The sequence below is a fragment of the Condylostylus longicornis genome, unplaced genomic scaffold (genome assembly GCF_029603195.1).
Source record: "Condylostylus longicornis isolate FDR11 unplaced genomic scaffold, ASM2960319v2 ptg000004l, whole genome shotgun sequence".
Classification (NCBI taxonomy): domain Eukaryota; kingdom Metazoa; phylum Arthropoda; class Insecta; order Diptera; family Dolichopodidae; genus Condylostylus; species Condylostylus longicornis.
In genome coordinates this window covers 743,660-770,757 of record NW_026577973.1, presented here as the reverse complement: position 1 = coordinate 770,757, position 27,098 = coordinate 743,660, and the positions used below count along the sequence as shown (strand labels likewise).

At 24.2% G+C, this 27,098-nt stretch overlaps 2 protein-coding genes across 2 annotated transcripts; one reads left to right on the top strand and one right to left on the bottom strand.

Annotated features, from left to right (window-relative positions):
- Positions 1-4,832: 4,832 nt before the first annotated feature.
- Positions 4,833-15,875, top strand: LOC129612239 (uncharacterized). The gene is made up of 9 exons (XM_055525783.1): positions 4,833-5,034; positions 5,107-5,443; positions 5,505-5,851; positions 5,920-6,141; positions 6,368-6,375; positions 14,133-14,376; positions 14,639-14,975; positions 15,064-15,410; positions 15,481-15,875. Exons 1-9 carry the CDS (start codon positions 4,833-4,835, stop codon positions 15,717-15,719), a joined length of 2,283 nt encoding a protein of 760 aa, XP_055381758.1. The 3' UTR covers positions 15,720-15,875.
- Positions 15,876-17,974: 2,099 nt separating this feature from the next.
- LOC129612010 (uncharacterized) lies at positions 17,975-21,057 on the bottom strand. The gene is made up of 3 exons (XM_055525456.1): positions 20,950-21,057; positions 20,103-20,793; positions 17,975-18,342 (listed from the first exon to the last, which is right to left on the bottom strand). The coding sequence occupies exons 2-3, from the start codon at positions 20,551-20,553 to the stop codon at positions 18,008-18,010; spliced, it is 786 nt and encodes a 261-aa protein (XP_055381431.1). The 5' UTR covers positions 20,554-20,793; positions 20,950-21,057; the 3' UTR covers positions 17,975-18,007.
- Between the last annotated feature and the right edge of the window lie 6,041 nt (positions 21,058-27,098).

Here is a 27,098-nt window from a genome sequence, read left to right as displayed (position 1 = left end):
ATTATTAGCATATTTTCAATTAATTTTTAGTATATGCCATAATAGTTAATTCATGGTTATACTTATGTATGTATTTACTCATGTGTTTAGATAAAAATCAATGTAACGTTGTTATTTATTCGATTTTAATTAAATCTCTTTCCAACATTTCTATGAGTCGTTAGGTTATTCATAGCACAGTTTTTTGCCCTATTTCTAAAATTACAAAATTATTTCAATATAGACCAATGGGCAGAAAAGCTATGGTAATTTTTAATGTTTGAAAAAAAATTTTGAATATGCCAAAAATCAAAATATTTTAAAAAAACTATTGAAAATCAATATAACAGTATTTAACGTCTACTGCACCTTAGAAAATGGTAATAAAAATTTTTTTTACACCTTTAAATTTTTAAAAATTTTTAATTTAATTTTATTATCAGATTTTAACGAACATAAAATTCATTGTAAGTGTTCAATATTTAGTATTTACTTTGTAATTATTTTTAACCCTTCAAATTCAAAAACTATGTTTTTTTTTTGTAATTTCAATTAATGAAATAAAAAAAAATGGTTTATGACATGGAAAATTAATTTGGAAACTCAAATCAGTTAACTAAGTACTTGTATTTCCAAAAATAAAAAAAAAATTCCATTTAATTAAATTTTTTAGGTGATGCATCATTACTTTGACTCGCAGGTAACGCTTTTTATATTGCAAATTGAAAAACAAAAGGAAATTTAAATAAATAAATTTTATTATTAAATTATTAAAACTTTATTATTAATTAAATTTATTAAACATTCTACGAGTGATAAATAAACCTTTTTTAAAACGAGTGAAAATAAAGTTAACCGTGTCAACTCTGTGATACCCGTACGAATTTTTTATCCTGTGTGCGAATAAATTTCCCATAGCAGATTATGAGGCAGACTATGACCTTAAGATGTCGTATTACCATATTAATTTATTCAAAATCTCAGTATTGTTTCCAATATTTTCTAACACATGACGAAACTGCTAGTGAAGTTGTATGGCTGCAACCAGAAGGAGCCAAACAATTTCAACCACTTTTATCAAACACATTGGCCCTACTAATATATTTGCTTGTGTGAAATATCAATACCATAGCTTTTATAGTTTCCGAGATATAGCCAAATAAATTTTGAAGTTGTATGGCAGCTACCTAAACCAGCCAGCACCCTGATCAGATCCAATTTAAATACGGTTCTGGCATTTGCTATAATAAATCATTTGTGAAAATTTGGTGAATTTAACTCAATTAGTTTTTGAGTTTTCGTTGGGACGGACGGACGGACGGACAGACAAAGCTAAATCGACTCCGAATTCAACGTTGATCAAAAACATACACTTGAGTTTGTATCTCAGGCCATTATTTCTTGGCGTTACAAACGGTAAGGCAAATTTAGTATACCCTTTGAACATACGTTCGTACGGGTATAAATAGAGTTGATCATGCCACATCGGTGATACTCGAGTATAAATCGGTGAATGCTTTTTAAGAAGTGTACAATAGTTGGTTAATAAAATCTTTCAAGAGTTTCTTTATGGAAAATTATTTTAGACTTAATTATTTTTAGAACTCTATGACAACTATTAGACTCGCTCTTTCGATTTAATCTATATTACATATAGGTTTCTTATCATAACTACTATAAACAATTTGATTTAGCCCAATTTGTTCTCGAGATATCCCTATGATGCTTTAGAACAGACATAGGTAAATGGCTAAATCGAATCAAAATTAGGAGTTGATAAATAATATATACATATATCTGTATGTATATGCCTACATCTAATATTAATATAAATTGAGCAAGTTATATTTGAGCTGGTGTTTTTGAAAGTGATATAAGTCCATTTTTTCATATATTGAGATATTTAAGGGGTTGCGTTTGAATTAATTTAACAAAATTGGCCATAATAACAATTTGTTTATTTTATGTCTAAATAGAACTTTATTGAAACTGTGACTGCAACTGTGGGAAGACGATGGTTATCAAAATTTCCATTAACTTTCAAAAAAGTCACCTCATTTTTTTTATTACAATACTTGTAATTCCATCTACCTTAAAAATAAAAATTATCCTGTATTCTAATTCAAATGTAGAATTTAATTGAAAGATGTTGAACTATATAAAAAGGTTTTTGTATGTTACCTGAATATAAATAATTAAATTTTTATACTATTATGATTTTACACTTAATATTTTAATTATTCCACAATTTGTCTTGTTCCGCCAAGCACGTGGTTATGTTTTCACATTAATTATTTTCGGTTCTAAATTTTTTTTCAGTTCTTTTGCTAAATTACATTATGTTGAATCTTACTTATAAATAAGCTGTTTTATGTACATTGTTATATAAACCTATTTTTAAATTATGCCCAAAAATTTTTAATTTGGAAAACATAAATTTAATAGTATAAAGATAATCAATTAATTATATTTAATGTACTATTTTATGGCATATGTTAAAGTCTAAAAAAAATAATTAGTAAGTGTTTAATTACACGCAAAATTTTATTTTGGTAATTAATTTATTTGATTAATTCTTCGTTATTTCAAAAATAACTTTACTTTTTAATATTTCTATTTAAATAATAATCTCATTTAATTTAATCGATTGTTCTAATTTAATTATTTGATTTGTGAAAACTGTTTGTTACAAAATTTAAGTTCCAAAGCAAATAAATGGTAATCCTAAAATATAGCACTATAAAAAACGCTTGCCTAGCTTATACCTAAACAAAAAATTTTTAAATTAACAAATTAATGAATGTACTTAACAAAGAAGAAGTTCCGTAGAGATATAGTAAAAAGTGTAAAATCGGCCCTAAGTCCAGTTTCCGGACTCTGATCTTTCCAAAAAGTTTACGATTTCAATATTTTAACAAGCCAAAATTACATATTAAATTTCAGGGAAATTGGTTTATTGTTTCTCTTTATATGCGCAAAAAAGTAAAATCCGCCTCTAGCAAAGGCTTGGTATCGGAGGCCTAATATATCTTAATATTTTAAAAGTTGATTAATTCCTGACATACCGAAATTAAACTCATATAACATAAAATTTCACCAAAATCGGTTAAGCCGAACTTGAAATACGAACCGACAGACTGACAGACCGGCAAACCGACAGACCGATATCTCACTGAAAAGAGTTTATTTACACTTCCGTACCAGTGAGAAGTGTTTTCTCACCGTAAACTCGACATGAGAAATTTTTTGCTATCTCAAAACCATAGCCTTTATTGTGTGTAATGCGGTCGGTAAAAATGTGGAAATAAATGTGAATAAAATGCTACTTTGAATTTTTAAACTTTGACTTTTGATCTAATTCTAAAACAAATAGCACAATTATTTCTTCTCTTAGGAATGTTTAGTTTCTAAAAGAGAGAAAATTTGAAAGTAAATTCTTAAATTTGTTTCTAATTGATTAAAGGTCAAAACAATTATTTTTATTCATCGGATATAATGATATATCGCAAAATTTTCTTTGAGCGTACAAAAAATGACAAAGTATAGTTTTATTTTACTTCCAAGTTAAAATACGAGCATGTTCATAAGAAATTATTCACAGTTAAAAAAGCATACAATGCTAAAGGCGTTTTAAAAGTTTAATAACTGTTGGTATATAATACATCATCCAAGTCTAATGCTATAACTAAATTAGTACATTAGAAAACATTAGAATTTCAAAAATTTTTAAATTTCTTTTTTTTAAAAACACTTAATTGATTTAATATTAGAAAAAGTGAGGAAGGGAAAGTGAAATTCATTATGCCAAATAGAAAATTATTATCGGAAATGTATGAGTTTCGAATTATGTAATTAGTTCGGAATTGGTGATTTGAAATACAAATCTATATTGCTTTTAATATTGGGACATGGAAACGATATTTTCGTATATAAATGTACCTACCGTGTAACTATTTTAATTTTTTTAGTTTTGTCAAAGCACTCTCCTTATAACTTTCGAATGTTATAGTGTTACATGTACATACAATATAATGTGCCTACTACATCTCTAAATATATGAAATTTTCTTTCTTTCCAAAACTTATAATTTTTTATGGATTTAAAATTACTTTCGAACTTTATTATAATTTCGTTATGGTTGAAGATTCCCAAAATTTATAATTAAAATTTTAATAATTTTTTTTTCTTGAAATATGAAAAATTAAGGGTATAGAATACAATTCTCTTAATACAATACTGTCTACTACTAAATTCAGAGTATAAAATGCAAAAGAGTCTTCTAATACAATACTGTCACTTTGTCAAATTTCTTAAATAAGTTACATACATATCTAATTTATTATATAAGATTTTCGTGTAAATGTTAATTAAAGTGTTTTTGTGGAATGTTTTTGTGGGAATTTTATTGTTCATATTACCCATTTTGTGTTATATTATTTAAAACCTTTATACAAAAATATTGTGGAATTTTATTTCACTTCGCCATTCGAGAAAGTTGTCGGCATTTTGTTTTTGCGACAATTATAGTTTTTGAATTAATGTTTTTTTTGCAATTTTCTTTTCCATAATGCGTTTATGCTTTCTAAATTTTCTTTAATAATAGCTCACATAGTAAGTAAAGGCAAAATTTATAAATTAATTTGCAAATCGATGAAAATTTTTTTTATTTTTCAATTTCAATTCTTTGTACTTCTTGATTGACCACCGACTTGGAAGCCAAAAATTTATTTAGACTAATATAATTATGTAAACTAATATAATTAGTTTTAAATGTGCTAATAAATTAGTTTTAATCTACTTTTATTTTTTTTAGATAATTTCACAAAATCTATTCAAAAAAATTTTAAAGGAAAATGGAAGTTACAACGAATCATAGGGATCCGAAAGATGAAGAAACCCCTGATGTAGCAAAGAATTCTTCAATAGCAAAGACAGAACCTCATAAATGGGAATTCGTATGGTATAGAGCTATAGGATTACCACTTCTCCATTTACTGGCGTTTTACTCCTTGTATATTTTAATTATACATAGATATTGGGGACTATTTTTTTATGGTATAATTGAATTTGTAAAACAACAAAAATTTGTATATTGAGAGTTGAATGATTTTTTTGTTTTGTGTTAAGGTATTTTTGTTGGATTACTAAGTGGATTAGGAATTACAGCTGGAGCTCATCGTTTATGGACACATAGATCATATAAAGCTAAATGGCCTTTACGATTAATTTTAGCAATATTTCAAGCAATGGCTTATCAGCGATCAATTTTAACATGGTCACGTGACCATCGAACACATCATAAATTCTGTGACACAGATGCGGATCCACATAACTCAAAGAGAGGATTTTTCTTTTCACATATAGGATGGCTTATGATTAAGAAACATCCAGAAGTTACTATAAAAGGGAAATTAGTTGATATGAGTGATTTGCAAGCTGATCCGATTGTGATGTTTCAAGACAAGTAAGTTATAGAATAACTTTTCAAAAAAATTATTTTTTAAATTTGTTTAATTTATTTATAGATATTATTACATAATAATGCCACTATTTGGTTTTATTTTACCACCCATTCCTGCATGGTACTTCTTTGGATACGATTTTTATCATTCAATTTTAATTGTTTCAGTATTACGTTGGATGTATACGCTAAATGTTGCATTTTTGGTTAATAGTGCTGCCCATTTATCAGGGCCAAAACCATATGAAAAAAGTGTAACTTCAAGTGAAAATTCATTAGTTATAGCATTAGCTATAGGAGAAGGTTATCATAATTTTCATCATGTTTTTCCTTGGGATTATAAAGCTGCCGAATTGGGTGGCTATTATACGAATATTTCGAAATATTTTATAGAATTCTGTGCAAAATATGGTAAATTTGATAAATTTTATATTGTGTATGCATAAAAGATTTTGAAAACAAATTGATATTGATTTTAGGTTGGGCATATGATCTAAAAACTGTATCAGAAGATACATTACGCAAAAGGATATTAAGAACTGGTGATGGATCACATTTCGCTCTTGAAAATATGAACGTTAAAGAATTAATGGAGAATTTAGATTTAGATCAAGCTAATGATAAAGAATTAATATGGGGTTGGAATGATAACGATATGGAAGATGAATATAAGAAAAGTGCTAAAATTATATATAGAAGAGGTTAAGATAAAAAGAAGTGAAAAATTTTTGTATATTTTTTAAGTTTTGAGTTGTGATGCTGAGTTTTAGTCAACTATCTTGAGATTTTAAAGCACAAAACAAAATTTTAAATTTTGAAATGCTTTTTTTTGCGGTATTATAAAATTATTTTACTCACTATTTAATTTTACAATAAATTATACCTTACAAATTAATAATTTTAATGGTTTTTTCTTTATGAATAAAGGAACGTGGGTCTGTATAAGCTCCAAAAACAAAATTGTTTTTTTTTCATTGTGAACGTTATAATGTTCTCAAGTAATATTTATTTAAAAAATTATAAAATAATTCTTAAAGAACATAATTTTAGTTGTAGGTTTTTGTCATTTGCAAATAGAAACATAAAAATATAAAACGAAACTTCTCAAACTTTTGGGACTTTAGAAAAATTTTATTTACTTTACGAGAAATTGTTTGTATTCACTTACACTCACTTCCTTCACTTACACTCTCGAAATTCCTAAATTATTGTTCGACTGACTGCATGGAATGTCGTGATATCTTCTTAATATCAGCTTTTGGTTAAATCCATGCCATTCAGCTGTGATTACAAATGAATTTTAGTACTAATGATTGACGACAATGGGTTTTGCTTCCTCCCCTATCATAGGTCATTCGAATGATAATTTTTACTGGATTTCTTAAACAATTTAAGTTTTTGCTTTACTTCAAAAATAAAAATTTTTTTAAATCACATATTCAAAGAAGAAACGATAAATTAGAAAAAAGCTGTTTGCAATAAGTCGGTTATTTTGATAAAATTTGAAAGATTTGTAAACGTTTTTTAAAGGCTTTTCTGTTCACGTTTTATTATTTAATTAAGACAAATATAGAAAATTAATGTACATGTATATTTACTAAATCTGTGACCAGAAATTGTACTTATTCGAGTAGTTTTTTTAAATTTCACAGTGAGTAAAGACATAGCACATAATATATTATACACTCATGCATCTGGAAATATGCACATGCGCATGTAGAAAAATTAAGAAGAAATTGAAGAAATGTTCGTTGGAAAAAATTACATGACTTTTTAAAGTTTCACATATAAGTTTGGGAAAAATAAAATAACTACCTTTTCAGAACGAAGAACGATGTTTAATTTTTTTTCGCAATTTTTGGTTTCCACATGATTTATTAATTTTAAAATTATTACTTTATAATCTTATAACAAAAAAAGTTAATTTATAATATTGCTAAGTCTAATTGACAATAATGAAAACTTGCTGCAGGTTTTTTTCTAATGATGAACAATTAATTACCATTTTTTTTTATATAAAATTTTGTTTTCATTTTGCTTATGCTACAAGAATCATTTTGTTTTCATTTCCTTTATTTTATAAATTAACAAACTTTATAGTATACTAATTACTAAATTGCAATTTCTAAGGTAGTGTAATTATCTCTATTCCTTTTATATTTTATAAAATCAAATTACGAACCCAGAATTATAATGCTGAATTAATAATAGTAAACTATTTAAGTTTGTATTATGTATGTACATAATTATGTTTATAAATTAAAAATATTATTGCATATGTTTAGGCGAATTCATAACTGAATCAATAAAATTGAATAAATTAATATCGTAAAACAATTAATTACGATATTAAATTCAATTTTTGAATAAAGCTTGAGTAAAAATATGTATATAGGTATGTGCATCTAAACATAAAGTGCGGTAGCATTTAAAGCTCTTTTACAAATATATAAGCATTCGCTGTTATTAAAAATAAGTAGACTATTAATATTTAATTAATAAGTGTGTAGTTTAATTTTAGAATGATGTTTTATTTCTAAAGGCAACACTTCTCCTATTCATAGCTCACATATTGATGCTCATTTTTATTTTGTTTGGATTTGAATTTTTGAAGACGAAGTTGAGGAGAGTAAGGAAGAAATTGTGATAACCGCAAATATTTTATGTTAAGCGAGGTTTTAAAAGAAAAGTAATGTTTTATATAAGAGGAACTTTAAAGAATTAATTTTAATTTAATAGTGGATTTTTTTGTAGATCTGCTTCTTCATTTTTGCATAGTAGTTTTGGTTAAAGTGATTTTAAGAAAATTTTATGTCGTTTGTGTATAAACAGATAATTTTTTTTGAAGTAGTTTCCAAGTATATAAACTCCTGTCAACTGGACCATTTTATATTTTCGGTTATATTTAATGCCGTAATGAACGGACTCTTAAAAGATCTGAAACTGAACTCCAGGAACTGCACCTTTATTTAAACTTTATTTTCGTAATAAACTTTTGGGCAATTTCTTCAAAGGTCGTCCTACTTTGTTCTTTTTGAAATAACTTAAATAATGGTCAACCGCTCCTCAGATTTGAAATAATTTTACACAAAAGACTTTAAATTTTTCGATTAACTTTTGCGTTATGCTAATATAAGACTTAACGATATATACATAATGCTAGCATCATTAGAAAATTTGCATACTTGTTATGTGGTATTCTCCTTGTACTTTTTATACATACATTTATATGATGAATTCATAAGAATTTAATTAATAACAAATTATTACGAAATTTTGTTCAATTTTTAATGTTTTTTCTTAAATATTTGTACAAAATGTTATAACACAAATGTTATAACACAAGATATAAATATTTAAGAAGTAGTATTAATACCAACTTGATTAGCTTGCTAAAAAAATATAAAACAGTTAAAAAAATAACATTTCATCTGTAATACACAATTCCTAACATAACATTAATATAGATTTAATGTTACTTAACTTAAAAATAATAAAGAATAGAGAATCTGTATTGTTTAATATTTTTAAGTGTTCATTAGAATACCATATGTATTTGACCAAAATTATATAAATCTTTGCAGTTTTTCTTTAAGGCCAACAAAACTATAATAAATATCAAAGAAAAATATTATTTACATATGTACATATGCAATATATACATATACTTAATTACTATTAGTAATGACATGAAAATAACTGATATTCATTAGTAAGTTTATCGCACTTATTATTTAACAGCTATAATTATAACATCAGAGTACAATAATTACGATTTAATATTTATTATTGTTATACTGCCAGTGAATTAGATAAGTATATAAAAGAAAAATCAACAAATTAATTATATTTGATGTTGGTACGAATATAAGTATATAAAGTGGTAACAGATGTTAAAACGTTTTTGAGTTGGCATAAAAATGTAAATAAAAATATTACATAATTTTGTGTTTAAGAAAAATTCTGTTTAGAGGCGAGATTTTAAATTTTTTATCATTAATATAGCTGATGAAATATATCAGTCTATGTGTTTATTATAAAGAACTCTTTTCAAAGTCATAAGTTTTAGGCCATTTCTGTGTAATTCTGTGTTTTTCAAATTTTTTCACCATTACAGTTTTTTGCTTGAAATTTAAACTGAATGAAGACTCTTTGTATCTCTTTCCATTCAAACTTTATATATCATTCCAAATAACAAAAATTATTTAAGTTTTTGTCATAATTTTCTAATTTTTAATTTAAAATGGTTGTGTAAACAATTTTCATATGGTTATTTTTATATTGTTAATATTTTAAAATCAAAATTAAGTAGGATTTAACAGGAATTTCGATTCAATGGTTATAGAAAACACATTTATGAAACGGACCATATAATTATGGAAGATAACTTAAAGGTATTAAGAGAAGTAAAAGGAAAACACAGGAGAGAAGTTCATGAAAGCATGCAGATATGAAAATCAAACCAGAACTGCCTACTGAACACAGACGAACCTGACGCGGCTACTGGACCCTTTAAATTAATTATTTGACTAGTTTTAAGGATTAAAACAGGTATAATTTTAGTTTGTAATTAAAAAAAAAATTTTTTAATTAAATAATATTTCTAATTTTAATAAATTTTAATTTTATTGTTTGTTGTCTTAATTAGAAGAAAATTAGCTTTAATAAAGTGTGTATGTACCGCACGAAATATATTAGCAAAAATATAAAAAGTATTTTATTCCGAATAAAAGAGAGTTTTCTTAATGAAGCGTTTTGCCTGTTTAGATTTTTTAAGTTTAAGCTGTTTGATTAAAAATTTACAATTAATTAACTCCCTTACCAAACCTTAGCTATAATTAAATCATCCATTGGAAAAAATTCAAAAAATTCTAATTCTGATAAAATATGTACACATGTATGTATGAGTAAATTCATTTGGGTTTGAATAAATTTTAAAAAAATTTTTTTATATTTCGAATTTTATTATTTTTTACAATTACATTTTAATGGCTATTGAACTCAAATGTTACAACTAAATTTTAATATATGTAATTTGCAAAATGAATGAACTGTGCAAAGTCAATAAAATAGCATGTGTGATAATTGCATAATAATATTTAAGTTATAAAAAAAATTTTATTAAAATTATTATTTTTAAAGTCTATTGACTTATCTCGCTTTATTAAACATAAGAATTTAAAATAGACGTGAATATTTCCATATGTATGCAGAAAATAAGTACCTGTCTAAGTATACATGTAAAATGTAGAATTTTGAAAATTAAATATGTACAAGTATGTGTATATGTATATATATGTATATTTCTTTCATTTTTTAAATTTAAAATGTTTACTATTTTTTTTACTTCTTTTAACGCTACTTGCGAAATTAAGTAGTTTTGAGGACAATATTTCCATTTAAAAACATAATGAATTTGCGTTTTAGTTTTTTGAGTTATACTCATATATAGGTATGTGTGTATGTAGTTATTTTATGGCAAATTTATATTGAAATTTTGGAGAGCAAAGGTATGCAATGTTATTAACACAAATTCATTATCTTTAAATGTTATGCTAAAATAAGAAATGTTTTGTAATTGCCAACTCAATCGATGGTTTCTAATAAATTTTAAGAAAATTATATTGCCGTTCTTTTTCATTATAGCCAAAATTTTTAAAAACAAGGAGTTACAAACTAGGGTTTTATTTGCTAAAATTATTTATAATTGTGGTTTGGGAAAGTTTTTATATTTTTTAGTAATTTTCAAAAAATGAAAATCAATTCTAAGCATACCTCCGAACTGTGAGAGACGTCATTTAAATATGCAATACATTATTAGAGTGACGCCAAAATTATGTAACCCAAAGACCGAAGAGACCTTTTATGATTTTAGTTTTTTAAAATTTTAGAAACAAATTGAATTTTTGCAATTAAATATTAACTTTAAGTTGGAAAAGAAACTGTTCAATTTCTTGTAAGTTTTAGATTTTCCCGGATTTATCGTGAAAAATTAATAATTTTAAACAAACAATGAATGTTTATTCATTTTTTTTACTAATTAATTGTACATATTTTACTTATTTCATTTTACATATTGTAATGTACGTTAATATTGATAAATTGATTTTGTATGTGAGAGCTATTTTTCATAATCTTAACTTTAATTTTTGTTTATTTTACTTGGTATAAATAATATTTTGCTTATGCAGTTACCGATGCGATGCCTTAAAAGTTAAAATTTTTTTTTGTACCAAAATATTTTTCTATCAAAAATTGCAAGTTGTCTATCAGGTTTTTATTACATACATGTATACGAATATATAAAATTTTCTGTTTTTCTTTCCTATTTTTGTAGCTTTTTACCCCCATTAATATTAAATAATCCATAATTACCTTGAATAGATTTTCAAGAAATTATTTAAAGGCGATAACTTTTGAAAATTTACAGTTAGTTTTCAGTGATATTCCCATAAGAAAAGAAATAGAAAAAAATTTTATTAAAGTTTAAAAGGAAAAATAAGAACAGGAAAATATTTGATTAAATTTTTGTTTTTTTAAAGACAGTGTAAAAAGTGTTAAAAAAAATTGATTTCCATTCGAAAGGATACATCAATAAATTTATAACGGATATTTTATAATTCATTTCTCTTGACAGAAAACTCTAAAAAGTTGCCAGTAAATTGAATCTTTTTGCAGAACTGAGCGTAAGAATGATATTTTAAGCATTTGCCTTAAAAATTTTTCTTTTTAATTTTAAATTAAAATTTTTGTCATACAATAAGTGTAAAAATCAGTGTTACACAGTCTGTGAGAAGCAAATTTTCCCTAGTGTTTTTAATTTTGTGAAAAAAGAAGTCGAAACCAGTGCTTTATGCAAAATATTTCCAATAACAGAAATTTTTTGAAACAATCTAAAATTTCTGATTTTCTAATGATAATGCTTCATTTCTATTACTTAAGAATATTTTGTAGAATATTCGAAAATTTTTGTGTTCTCAAAATTTTATATAACAAATTTGACGCCCGATTATTGGATGACGAATATATTTTAAGTTTTGAGTTATTCTTGGGTTATATAATTGATTTTTTTTTTTCAAAAATTTTACATTAAAATTTATTAATTAAGTATTTTTTGTTTTCAATATGAAATTATGAATTGGACTTTAGAATGCCAAAATTTTCAAACCAAAATTCAAACAACTTCCCCAAAATAAAGTTCTCAAACTATTTAGCTTGATAAAGAAGACAGAATCTTGCATTATAATACATAGGTATATATATTTAAATAATTTCTATATTAGTGGGAAGGTCCAGTAAATTTATTTTAAGTTGGGCGTTTTTTTAATAGTTTATCAAAAATACATATTCTTGCAAATGTCCACAGTGTATGAAAAAATACATTTCTTAATAATTTTCTAATCGTTGACTCGATTAAGAGCTACTTTCCATAGACGACTAATACGACTGGTCTCTGATAAACTTAGAAAATATTAGAATTTTGGGTTAAATTTCAAATATAATCGGCTTGATTATTTCGGCTAATTTCTACTTACGTATAATAAAATTATATATATAGAATTAGCATATTGATTATAATAAAGTTGTATTTGATATTCTAATAAAGAACGTAATATTATTCAAGTTAATTAATAAAACTGTGTCGAACGTCAATTATTTGTCTTCTTAGAGTTGCCATATTTATTTAAGTGTGATGCAATAATCGTACATAAATGTACATTATATATACCGTTTAGATCTTATCAATTATAAAATATAATGTTAAAATAATTTTTGTTTAAAGGAAATTAGAACAAAAAAAATTTTGTTGATGGTATGATTGTGGTCAAAAATGCAGAAAAAAAAATCTCTGCATAACTAGTTTTTAAAATGTAGGTTAAATAATTTTTAAAGTGCAAAAGCAAACAAACTTTAAAATGAACGCATAATCTTAAATCAAATTGTATTGTAAAAAAAGTATGTATGTGCAATTGTGTATAACTTACGTTCAACATGCAGTTGAATTTTTTTTTTTGTGCAAATTACAAGCGATCATTTTAGCGATTAATACAAAAATTAGCGAGCTTTTTGTGATTGGTTTTACGGAAAAACAAAAACAAAACAAGAAATCGGTTGGTTCGAAGTTATGTTATTTTACATGGTTATTACATTTTTATCTGTTATACAAATTAAGTAATACTTTTTGTTTTTAGTTTTTTTTTTCGTATTTTTGTTTTTTTACTTTTAAACTCGTAACACGAAATAAGTATAGTATCGATTGCACAATGTTAAGAATAAATTAAAACGGGAAAATGTCGGTCAACGCATGAGTGCTTAAATAATATTGTTAAGGTGTTAGTTACCATTTTTATGAATTATTGTCTGAATAAATTATAACAGTTTCTGTTAAATGCTGTCTGTTAAGTATATAATTTTTAATATGTAATATTAAGTATGTGTATTTGGTTTTTTGTTTTTTTATAGTTGCATAAAATAATTAATTTTTTTTTATTCATTTTTATTCTGTGAAAGCTTTCAATTATTTTATGTGAAGGCTTAAGTATGTGTATAAGCACAAATGTACGGTAAATGCAAATGCAAATTGTGAAAAAAAAATTGAGTGTGATAAAAAATTTTGTAATAATTTTTTATGTAATTTATAGAATTTTTTTTATTTAATATTTTTATTTTTAATTTATTTTACAGTGTTTTTTCAATTCTATTCTTAAAAATGTTAAGATCAGCGTTAGTAATGCATGAAATTTTAAATAATATGGAATATTCACAAACCGATTGTAAATCTTATAATGATCCAAAAAAATTAATTGTAAAACCGAAGGGATACAGATGGGAATGGGTTTGGTATAGAGCTATTGGTTTACCTGTTATGCATTTAATCGGTTTCTATGGAATTTATATAATGGTCGTTAATTTATACTGGGATTTGTTGATATACAGTAAGTATTTTTCTGAATATTGTTAAGAGTAGAAGCATTTAATTTTGTGTTTTCTACGAGTATATGCAAGAAATTTTTTTTGATTTAAATAATAAATTTATATTTATAAAAATTAAAATTCAAGATTCTTTTAAAAAAACTTATGACAAAATTTGCGGTAGAGCATAAAAATTAATACAAAGTGATCAGTAATAAATGCTTTTACGTTAGTTTTAATTATTTAAAAAAAATTGTGACTATTTAATTATAATATCCGAAATAGGTGTGTTTTTGGGAATTTTAAGTGGATTGGGAACAACAATGGGCGCACATCGTCTATGGACTCATAGAGCATATAAAGCTAATGCACCAATGAGATTTGTTTTAGCAATATTTCAAGCGATGGCATATCAACGTTCAATATTAACATGGTCACGGGATCATCGATCACATCATAAATTTTGTGATACCGATGCTGATCCACATAATTCAACAAGAGGTTTTTGGTATTCTCATATTGGATGGATAATGATGAAAAAACATCCAGATGTTGTAGAAAAGGGTAAATTAATTGATATGAGTGATTTAGAAGCTGATCCAATTGTAATGTGGCAAGATAAGTAAGTTTTTATTTTTATAAAAGAAAATTTATTAAAATTAAAAATAGATAAAAATTTTTGGCATTAATCAATTTCTTTTACTTTTCAGATATTATTATGTAATAATGCCATTGATTGGATTTGTTTTTCCAGCAGTTTCAGCATATTACATTTGGGGTTATCCATTTGAACATTGTTTTCTTATATGCTCACTCTTAAAATGGCTTTATGTGTTAAATGTTTCTTTTTTTGTAAATAGTGCTGCACATTTATGGGGTACAAAACCATATGAAAAAACTGTAAGCTCAAGAGAAAGTCCACTTGTAATTGCATTAGCAATTGGTGAAGGATATCATAATTTTCATCATATATTTCCATGGGATTATAAAGCATCAGAATTTGGAACATTTTTTACAAATATGTCTAAATATTTTATTGAAATCTGTGCGCAACTTGGTTAGATAAATAATTTATATGTATTTTGTATTTTGATCTAAACGTATGTTGTTGTTTTTTAATATTTTAGGTTGGGCTTGGGATTTAAAAACTGTATCAGAAGAAACCTTACGAAAACGTATTGTAAGAACTGGTGATGGATCACACTGTACATTGAAAAAAATTGAAGAAATGAATGTTAATGAATTGATACGTGAATTAGACGCCACAATAGAACACGATAAAAGTTTAATTTGGGGTTGGAATGATAAAGACTTGCAAGAAGATTTTAAAAATACCGCAAGGATTATGTACCGTGGTGTTTTATAAGTGATTTTTCACTGTAAAAAATTTTTTTGTAAATAAGATCTTATTTTAGAAGTAATTTTTTCATAAAGAACTGGAATTTTACTCTTTAATTATTAATTAATTTAAAAATATAATTTTTATGTATATTAAATTTTATGTTATAATAATTAGTCAATAAAAAAGTTCACATAATATTTTATATAGATTTACAGTTATACAAATGTGTGGGGGACATTTTTGGTCATCTATCGAAATCAGTGTATTATATGTGCAATAAATTGTACTAGAAATTCATCAGGTAGGTTTATATTGGTGATATATAAAAATATCCGAATATTTGTAAAATGTTAACCCCGCTTATATACACATAATGTTTATTTTATGATATTTTGCTCTGAAATCGGAGAGTGAAATTGAAAATTCAACATAAAGCAAATTATCGTTATGAGAGATTCTGAAAATGCATACCTCGTAGTCTTCCTACCTATAGTTACTGTTCTGAGTAGCGTGTTGTTATTCGGATTTAAGTTTGTATTGCTAATTTGTATTGAGAAAATTCAATTTGTTTTTCACTTCTGGTATAGCTCTATAACAATTTTTTTATTTCTTTTGGGTAATTAGGTTACGAACTGGAAATTTATGTTGATATTACGTTCATCATAAACAAAACCCGAAAAATTAAAAAGCAACTATTATAAGATTGAATTTTCGATTATTTTAGTAGACTTGCTTAAGTTTAATTTGAAATAATGAATTGTTGGTGGTGTAAAACGTTCTCAATTAAACTCATTCGTATCGTAAAGAATAAACACAAAATAATTAAAAATTGCATGTTAAATACCTATTATATAATAAACGGTAAAAATAAAATTTATTTTTTATTTATGTAACATAGAAAATAAGTGCTTTGCATAGTATTTATAAACTATACATAATCTGAACGAGAAGAATGGATTAATTGCAAATTTGAAATAATTTAAAGAAGTAATATGATGGTCAAAATATAACGGTATTTGGAAAAATTCCTTTCGTAAACATTGAAAGCTGAATTTTTGTTGGATAGAATAGCTTTATAGTAGAGATCAGTTACATATATTGCTTTAGAGCATTCCGTAACTTAGTTTTGTAAAAATGTACTTTAGAAATATTAAATGATGCGTGTAATCTATTTTATGTCAGTTAGACTACTTTATTCTTTATGAACATTGTACCAGCATTACTATAAATTTTAAAGATAATTCTTTCGTGCAAGGTTTTATGATTGAACGATAAAAATTCATGATTCAAATTTCAGTTTTCTAATATTAGAAAATGCAACTTAAAATGAAATTATTTACATCCTTTCGTTTTAAAGTGCTTTATAAAAATTTCATTAGTTAAAATTTGATAAGGAATTGAATTTAATAAATTTCGAATTGTTAGTCAGCCATTTGAGAATCGGTTTACCTTTCTGTGTCGTATTTATATTCATTTTAAAGACACAAACTTTTCTTTTAGACTTATCCGTACTTGTGGCTATTTATTGTGACAAACTAGTGGCACAAATAAGAAAATTAAATATCGAATTCAAAACTTCCGGTTGAAAACTTAATAAAAGCACAAAGTTTTTCTTACATAGCATACTAGCAAAAATTCATACCTCATTTTCGTTTTAATATAAAATTTAACACGATTAAACCTTCAATATAAAATTTCAATTTCGACTTCATTGCAAATATGATATTTTGAGAAAATATTATTATAAAATAACAAATTAAAAATTAAGCAGAATACAAGTGAATAAGAAGTTTACCGTTAATTAATTAATTAATTAATCGTAAACTGGCTATTCAGTGTTACTCAATTTATTAAAAGAGAAAAATCAAAATGTTGTTAATTTAATTAGTTTGCCTTTCTTTTAAACCATGGAAAAGCGTTCACATTGGCTAAAACCGGCTCTGTTCGTTTTAATTAGGAGGTTTTAATAATTTTTTTTATTACATATAATAATTTTCATAATTTTTAATTACAAACGATAAACGTAAGTTTTTTGTAGCTCTTGTTTGTTTTAAAAAATTCTTAAACATTCAATTTAAAAATCAATTAAATTTTTCCATTTAAGTTGCTCTATTCTTTTTCTTTCTTTTATTTAATTATTAATTTTAACATTTCTCTTTGTTCTACTTTGTTATAGCTTAGATACTATAAAATTTATATTCTAGTTAAATTAAAATAATTTGTTTTTTTCTCTTATATATTAGAATTTTCTTTGCAAAAATAAAACACATCATCTTGTTCTTTATTTGAATTACCATATTAATATTAAATTTTTAATGATAACCTGGATGATTGTATGCATAATGAATAATATCTGAATCATTATTTAATGCTGTTGTACGTGCTGCATATAATAATGCTGCAAGTAATGCACCTTTATTCAATAGAGCTGACATAATTGTTGCCATTTTAAAAGCTGGTAACATAAATGGTAAAAATGTTCCTAATAAAATTGCTGGCATCATTAAAACTGGAACAGCCATTTGTATCATTGTATGCTTATAATTATGTTTTTTATTTTTATTCTTTTTACGAATTTTATCATCTTTACGGCGTGCTGTTATAATATCAGTATAATCACTATCATCATTTTCAGATACTCGAACATCTAAATACATTATAATATTTAAGAGAAGATTTTAGTTTGAAAATATGTATAAAATTTTAAAATATATAAGAAAATTGATTAAAATATAAAATTTTATTGAAAATATGATTTAGATTTGTTTTAATAATTAGGTACGCGTATAACAAACTATAATAATTGAAATATAATAAAGCTATAATATGCTTAATTATCATGTTATGACCATAATTTTAATATATGTACTTAACTATAATAAATTAATTAAGTCTATATAAAGAAGATTGCAGTCAAATGGATGTAACTCGCGCTGCATAAATAATCATTAAATAGTTATAAACTGTTAATACTTATATTTATGCTCATTAAAGACTACATGACAAATACATTATGGTCGTTATTATGATTTAATAAATAATAATAATTATAATATATTATGTAAGTTTTAAATTTATGATAGTGCTGTAGTCTAATGAATGTAGAAAATATTCTTTTATTTTTCTTAAATTATTGAAAATATTAAGTTAAATTGAGTTGATATTTATTTAAAGGTTAATATTTATTTAAATTGATTTCATTTCTAATTTTTTTTAATCCGATTTGTCAAAATTCAATAAGTTCTAAACTAAAGAAAATTAATTGAATACTATGACCAGAAATATTTCATCTACATATACTGCTATAAATATCACACTAACAAAATTAATATTTCCAATACGGATACAATTGCTCTACAATATCAAATGGGCACTATAACTAAATGTGCCTGGTAAAGTTTTTTATTATATTTACATTATTTCTAAGCAAACGCTGCTTTATTTTTCTAATTTTTATATTAAAAACAAGACTACATATGTTAATTTGTTGAAGCCTCACTAAGATTTTTCTACATTACCTCAGCATATTTCTAATTAACTAAAAATATCATAAAATATAAGAAATAAGAAGTTTTGTAAGGACTTGGAAATGATCATAAAGACAACAGTAACCAATTGCATACTTTAATAATTTTGTAAGAAATTTTATATTGATTTAAGTTCTTTAATATTTTAAGAGACACTATGAATTAATTTTTTTATAATATTAAGATATTGTTCCGTCGTTCAAGATTTAAAGCACAATTTAAAGGTAGTATGCACATACTCTTGAGGAAAAATATGTAGCTTTTTACATACAAAATTACAAAATTTTTTCGAAAGAAAACTTCAGAAAAAATATGTATCTGTATGAAATATTGTGTATTTTTGCCTATTAGTAACAATTACACAACTATTAATTACACAGATTTGAATAATGAAAATGTTTTTGCTAATTTTTCGAACAAAGCTCAACAAGAACTTTCCTACTCAGGCAGTAAAATCAAAGGAAAAAACAAAAATTCATTATTTTTGAACAAATTGAAATTTTGAATTTCAAAATAAAAATTGAAAAAATTTTCATTTTGGTTTTGAAATTTGACAAATTAAGTTTCTTTTTTGAAAATGAAAGTTTTCCTTACGTTTTCTTGGTTATTGTTCTTTTAATTTTTCCGTAAAATTTTTACAAATCGGTGTACTATCACTAAGTAGCGTCTAAATCAAATATAAAAACAACTGCCAACGTACATATAACTAGATTTTGACAAATTTAATTCAAAAATGTTCTAATTATCACAATGCTAGTAAAAATTTTGTTATTTATTAACAATTTTCTTCAAATTTTCTCAATCATTTGCAAATATTTATATGCACATATGTACAAACATACATATGTATGTATATACATTTTAAATATTCTATACTTACTTTTGTTATTTTTTACTGTTAATTTTATTCGATTTTCTGTACTTGGAACAACTTGTACCATTACACCGGGTATAAAGTGTAATTTAATATCACGATCTTTGAAGAATTTTTGAAAATGAAAAATTAATCGATTTGTAAGTTCAGTATCACTTACATTTTTATAACGTTTATCAGTTAAACTTGGATAATTTTTATCTTCATTGAAAAATTGTTCCATAAAATCTTTTGTTAAATTACCAGTATTTGTAAAATTTGCTTTACTTTCCATTTTTTGTAATAGGAATATTTTCATACAACGTAAAATACTTAGTTTTCGTATACATTGAAATATTCTTAATGGTATTGATGTTCGTATATAAGTTGCACTATCAACTAAACCTCCAATATTATCATTATTTTGTTGTTGTTTTCTATGTTTATCATTTCGAAATTTTTTAAAATTTGTTCTCATACTATATGATCCTCTTGGAAATTCCTTAGATTTTTCAATAATAACTTCATTTTCTTCATCAGATATATTGTCATCGTTGTCCTCAACTAATCCTTCCAAATCACTTAATTCTATTGTTTGTTGAAAAATATTATTTTGTTCATTATTATGTTGATATTGTACTATATTTCGGGCAGAAATTGTAGGTTGAATTTTTATCAAACAAATTATTACTAAATTAAGAAATAAAATGCTTGTAGACTGTGAATTATATTTTAATAAACTCATTATTTTTGTTTTTTTTGTTGGTTGATGTTTTTTTTATAATTGATTTAAAACAAAATGAATATTCTAAACTTTATTTTTCTTTAACTTGAAAATTAAAATGTAAAAAATATTTATTAATAAAATGAAAACCTGTGACTCTGTATGAGGTTCTAAATATACTGAAAATTAAAAATGAATCAAAACGAAAATAAACTAAAAGAAGAAATTATGAAAAGGATAGACGTCGGGCATCGTGTCGATACCGGCATACTGATTTGTGGTGTTTTTTACATGTAAAATAAATATTAAAGAATATATGAGGAAAATGCACGATATTGAAATGTTATCTTTGACAATAAACTTAAAAGTATGAAATAATCGCACTCTACTCTTTTTTAGACAAAGTATAAAAGATTTTCATTTATTTTTTTGAAAACCTTAAGTTGTACTTTTGCAAAAGTTACAGAACATATTTTTTAAGTAAGAAAATATTAAGGGGCTGATTTATACATATAATTATATGTATGTACATAAATTTGTACACAAATATGTTCTCGAAAATGTTATTACACTTTATTAATAGTTCATAAAATAATAATTAACGAGTATCAATAATTTATTTATTCGGCTTTTTTAATTTTTAAAGTAGGCATTCTTATTATTAAGTGAGCTTCCTCTTCTAATTTTTCAAAAATTTATATAAAAATACTAGTACAATGTACAAAATGAATATATCTAAAACTAACTCATTATTTCAAGCTAAACATGATAGAAAATCAGCTATAAATGAAATATGTGTAAAAGGAAACTATAAAGAAAAATCATTTTCTTCTTAATTCATTCAATAACAAGTTTTTTCTTTATACAATTTACTGAAAATAAATGCAACAATTGGTTTGATTCAACAGACAATAAGATATAAAGTTTGCATTTTGGAATGGCGAATTATCGATTTATTGTGCATATATTAAATAAATCATTTGATGATTTATTCAAAATTTAGAATGTCATAAACTAAATAATAAGAGTAAGGATCCTCCATATTTATATTTATTTCAATAAAAATTGATTTGGTTCCGGTAATTCTAAGATCAAAAACAGAATTTAACATATATGAAACAATCCTGTAACAGAAATTGTATGAAATTATTATTGGGAAATTATTTATATGACTATCATTTCGAAAGTCTGGTTAAGTCTTAAACGCTAACTAAAATAGTCATTTTTAAACGCTATCTAAAAAATTTTCTAGCATTTAATAACTGGCTAGTGTAAACATATGAAGTATATGTTTCAATTTTAATTAGATTTCTTAATTTTTTTTTAGCATACTTTAACTCTTGGTAATTTAACCGAATCACCATAGCAATAATAAAAGAAAATGATTTCCACTATGGGGGATTTTTGATAGTTCACTAGTTCGGCTTTTTGTTCTAATTTTTGTCATAATATAAAGAACGTTCGATAAACTCAAAATGTAAAATCTGTTCGAAAATGACACAGCTTTGCTTAAAGTTTTAGAGCAATTCTTAAGTTTTTTTCATAATCAGTGCAAAAATATTATTAATTTGAAAAATAGCATTGTAGAAAACAGTTGGATATGTAAGAATTGCTAGAGTATATGTTACAAATGTACAAAAATTTCTGCAGATTTGTAAGTAGCTTGTAAGCAGAAAAGACTTATATAAGATTTCATTTTGAAATTTTAGCGCATGTCTGAATTATTGAAAATCCTCATGATTTTTTATTAGATTTAGAAAATTTAAATTTCAAAAATTGTTTCTAACTCTAGTTAGGGTTCAAGTTTAAATTTTAAATTATTAGAGTTTAAAACAGTAGAATTTAAACTTTTCTATTTTATTATTTAGGCCAAAATAGCTTTAAAAACTCAAAAATTTTTTAAAAGTAAAAGATTTAATAATAAAATTTTGCATTTTTTACCGCCTAGGTATAAATTTAAGATAATTTTAATTTTGAATGATAATGTACTCAAAAATTGAATTACAAACGAAAAAATCAATTCTATATGCAACTTATTAATTTTTACTTTAATGTATAGAATACCATAAAAATTGTTTTCTTGATCATTTTCTTACTATTTTATTGTATGTAAGTATCTAAGTAAAGGCAATACAAAATAAGAAAAAAGAACTTGTTACTGATCTTCTTCTTTTCTCTATATAATAAACATTTTATTCTATACAATAATTTCTAATTTCACTTAAATAAATAATTGAATTTCAATCAGAATTACACTTTTAAACAGGTTATTTTTGATATCAATATTCTCATTTCATTGTTTTTTTTAGGTTAAAAGTTGAACGGAATCAAGGTCGATTTTTTATTGAATTTTCTTTCTCACAAATTATTTTATTAGAACACACTAGACTAGATTACTTTGAATCAGGATTTTATTTTCTTTGTTTTTTTTTTTTAATTATTTATTATAGTTCGAGTTTGTAAAGACATTTTTGTTTTAAAAAAAAGTGGGCTTGTATTTAATAAATATGTAAGATTGGCATTAATAAAATAAATATAATAAATAAAAATTGTTATATTAAAAATTATAATAAAAGTAAAACATGCTTTTATTAAATATTTTGATCCTTTTCTTTTTTTTTAATTCAAGAATTCCAGAAGTGTTAATAAATCTGATAAGAAAAATCTATTATATTTTATATTTTTGTATATATTTATGGTATATGAGAATAAAATTACATGAAACTTTCGCTAATTTATTTATTTTAATAACGAAAATTAAGATGTAAACGTTTAAACTTATAAATATTAGATGAAGAATATTAACAAGAAATTTATTAGGTTAAACGAATAAAACAACTTTCCTTTCGGGCTAGTAGTTGATACATTGTAAATCACAATCAAGATATTGAATAATTTGAATTATAATTGAATCTCTTCACAATTAAAATCAATTTTAAGCATCATAAACTTTATATTTAATTTACATTTTTAAAAAAGAAAATTAACCTATGAGAAAATCTTGCTTTTTAAATATTCGCCAGTTTCTTATCCTAATGATTCAAAATCGCACACAATTATATATGTAAGCTCAATTAATTTTATTCATTTAGCAATTGAAGAGGTAAGTGAACAAAGGGGTTAACTTACATTTGCATTGTAACACATTTTTTCATTAACAAATTGTAAAACTATTAATTTTTTTGTTACTTATCTCCTGTGCTATGTGCTAGTTTCTAGCTATAAGAGTAATCACATTTGAAAATATTTGAAATTTAATGATGTTCTATCCGAAAAGCTCGATTTTCGTCAAAATGTTAGTTAACTCCTTTGTCCACTTACATCTTCAATTGTTAATTTTGTTCTTAGACATATTTCCTCTATATACAAAAATTGTATAGATTCACCATATTGTCGAACAATTAACATACAATTTAATGTGCAATTTATAAATACATTCATATAATATAATTCTAATTCAACTTTCTTTTTATAATTGCTATTAAAATAATATTTATTAAAATCATAATTAACATATTAATTCAATTAACGGATTTTAAGTAGCGTATAACAATAATATAAAATTCCATTACTTTTACCTTTTGCCCTCATTAACCATTTTTAATAATTTTTTTTTTTAAATTTACAATATACAATAATGCAGAAAATATATTTATAACCGGAAATCTTTCAATGAAAGTGAAGAAAAATATATTTGGTTAAAATTTGATTTTCATTGTCATTTTCGGCATTGAAAATTATTATACAAATTATTTACAGTCACAATGTGTGTGTGCGTTTGTTTTGTATTTGATTGAAAATTTCAAAGAATTTCATTTTTTTTGATAGGGCAGTATTTTTCGTGTTAAACTCAGTTACTAGCTATACTTTCAAGAATTTTACATTTAAAATTATGAAATTTCACTAAATGTTAATTGTAATACTGTGTAGGTATGTATGAGCACATGTACAAAGGAAAGAATGATAATTGTGTATTAAAGTACAATATAAATAACATTATGGCTTTATGAAAAAATGTAGAGGAAATAAAATTGAAGAGAAAAAAAAATGTTAAAACATTAAAATTCCATTCGCGACTCAATAAAATTATAAAAGGGTTATGATCATTTCTTTACGCAAAACTCTACGCATTTTGTATGCATATTAGATCTATTTATATTCATATTATTATAGATTTAGACATACATACATACATATGTATTTATACACACATATCAGAGGAATATTATTACAAGAAATTGTTTTGTACAGGGTGTCTAATATAATTTCGGAAATCATTTGACTTATCAATTACAATAATCATAAAAAAATCCAATTATAATTGGTTATGAGTACAAGATGACAAAAATAAAAGGGTCTATATGCACAAGGTCTATTGCATTAACTATTTTCACTTTTCAACTTTTTACTAAAATAGTATTCTTTTTATAAATATAGTAACTATAGTGAAGTTCATTAGTGTTCTGATTCTTAGTTCAATTGGGAATTTGGGAACTTTTCTGATTAGTTGATGAAATAAAAGTAAAAATTGGTTGATGCAATTTATATTTTATAAATTTAACTGTAGCACTGTCATATTTATCCATTTATTATTGCAAAATACTCTTCACTAAGAATGAATTCGTATTGAAGCGTCTTGACTCTTGATATAAAATGACAATTCAAAACTTAACGAATGTGATTCGCGTTGTTTAAACTGATAACATGAAATGCTAAAAATTGATTTTTTCCAAAATAATAACAACCTTATGTGAAATACCCTGTTTATTTAATAGTTCCGTTTAATTATACTACTTTTATACTATTTTTTCAATAATTGCTTTAAAAGTTAATGAACTTGATTTTAAGTCTGTAATGCTAATTTTTTAAGTAACTGAATCAAATCATCAACCATTAATTAATTTACTAAATGAAATTTAAGTCTTTATAATTTTTGCCTTTAGATAGGAGTACTGGATACTTCACAAGAGTGAAATTTTGAAAACCTGTAGGATAATTTTTCTGTAGGTAAATATTAGTGCGATATATTCCACGGTTACTTCAAACTTTAAAATTACATATTTTTCATATATGTATGTATGCACATGTACACATATATAAGTAGTTCATAAGCAATTTTATTAATTAAATTGTAAATTCACAAAACAAATTCTAAAATAATTTGAAAAAAGTAAAAAAATCAAAACAGTCACGTGCTATTCATTACAATTTTAATTTAATTGAAGCAAAAAATTAGCATTTTCAGGCACTTCACAACACCATAAAGTGTACTAATGTATCATATAAAGTGGTTAATTCTTTGTACATAACTATAATGGGATATATTTAAAATTTTTCTACACCAACTTTGTATTATCGAGTACTCCCTCTATTTATGTTTTTAAATACCGTAACTTCGTGACGTATTCGCGTATTGTTAAAATAATTTCTTTTTTATTTTTTGTTTTCAGTTTCTTTTATAGTATAAAAAACAAAATATTTATATAGTGTACATGAAATAAGACCAACGTGACACAGCCATGTTAGTTCCAAAGTCATATTACATTTCATTATTTTTAGTGTTCAAATGTTCCATAATTTATTTTATTAAACTTATAATATAAGGTCTAGTACAAATTAAGCAGTCATACTCTTGTTGCGTGTTTTCTTTCCAGAAAGCTTACAAAAGAATTAACTGCTACCATGTCCATTCTTTGACATTCACGTTTTGACAACTGTATACGAGTTATTATCTACTCGATAACACTCTTCACGAGGTAAAAATTAAACAATAACATAGAATAAATTTTAATAAATAATAAGTTCCTATAATAGTTTTAAAATAAATCGATTAAAAAATAACTGAACTATTATTTCAAACGTCAAAGCATGTGCTGCAATTGATACCACTTGTCAAAAATTCCAATAAAAGAAGAGCACGAAGCTCTTTATTTTTATTAAGAAAAATGTTAAAATTTATTTATTTGTTTTAATAAAATTTTTGTATTTATTCAATATTTTCTATGTTGTGGCAGTTAGGCTTTTTTTCATGACATTAATTGATTTTATTGAAAACAATGCATTGGAAATTGACTTAAAAAATTAATTTTTATTATAACTTCTTTTTTTGGGTGTTCTAATTTGAAAAATTTTCTTTACTGTTAAAAAATTCATTTGGGGTGGTTAAAATTAACGACAGCATAAAATACCTAGACACATGACAAAATTTTGTCAATTTTAAACAATCAGTGTTGCGGTTTTGATTAAATTTTATTTTTCTTCAATTTAATTGATACCAAAAAAAAAATAAGGATTAAAAT

Excerpts from the sequence above, each read along its gene's own strand:
- LOC129612239 (XM_055525783.1), top strand. The coding sequence starts at position 4,833 with ATGGAAGTTACAACGAATCATAGGGATCCGAAAGATGAAGAAACCCCT. Across the intron at positions 5,444-5,504 it reads ATTGTGATGTTTCAAGACAA|ATATTATTACATAATAATGC; the intron begins GTAAGTTATAGA and ends ATTTATTTATAG. Across the intron at positions 14,976-15,063 it reads ATTGTAATGTGGCAAGATAA|ATATTATTATGTAATAATGC; the intron begins GTAAGTTTTTAT and ends TTTACTTTTCAG.
- LOC129612010 (XM_055525456.1), bottom strand. The coding sequence starts at position 20,553 with ATGAGAACAAATTTTAAAAAATTTCGAAATGATAAACATAGAAAACAA. Across the intron at positions 18,343-20,102 it reads AACAGTAAAAAATAACAAAA|ATGTTCGAGTATCTGAAAAT; the intron begins GTAAGTATAGAA and ends TAATGTATTTAG.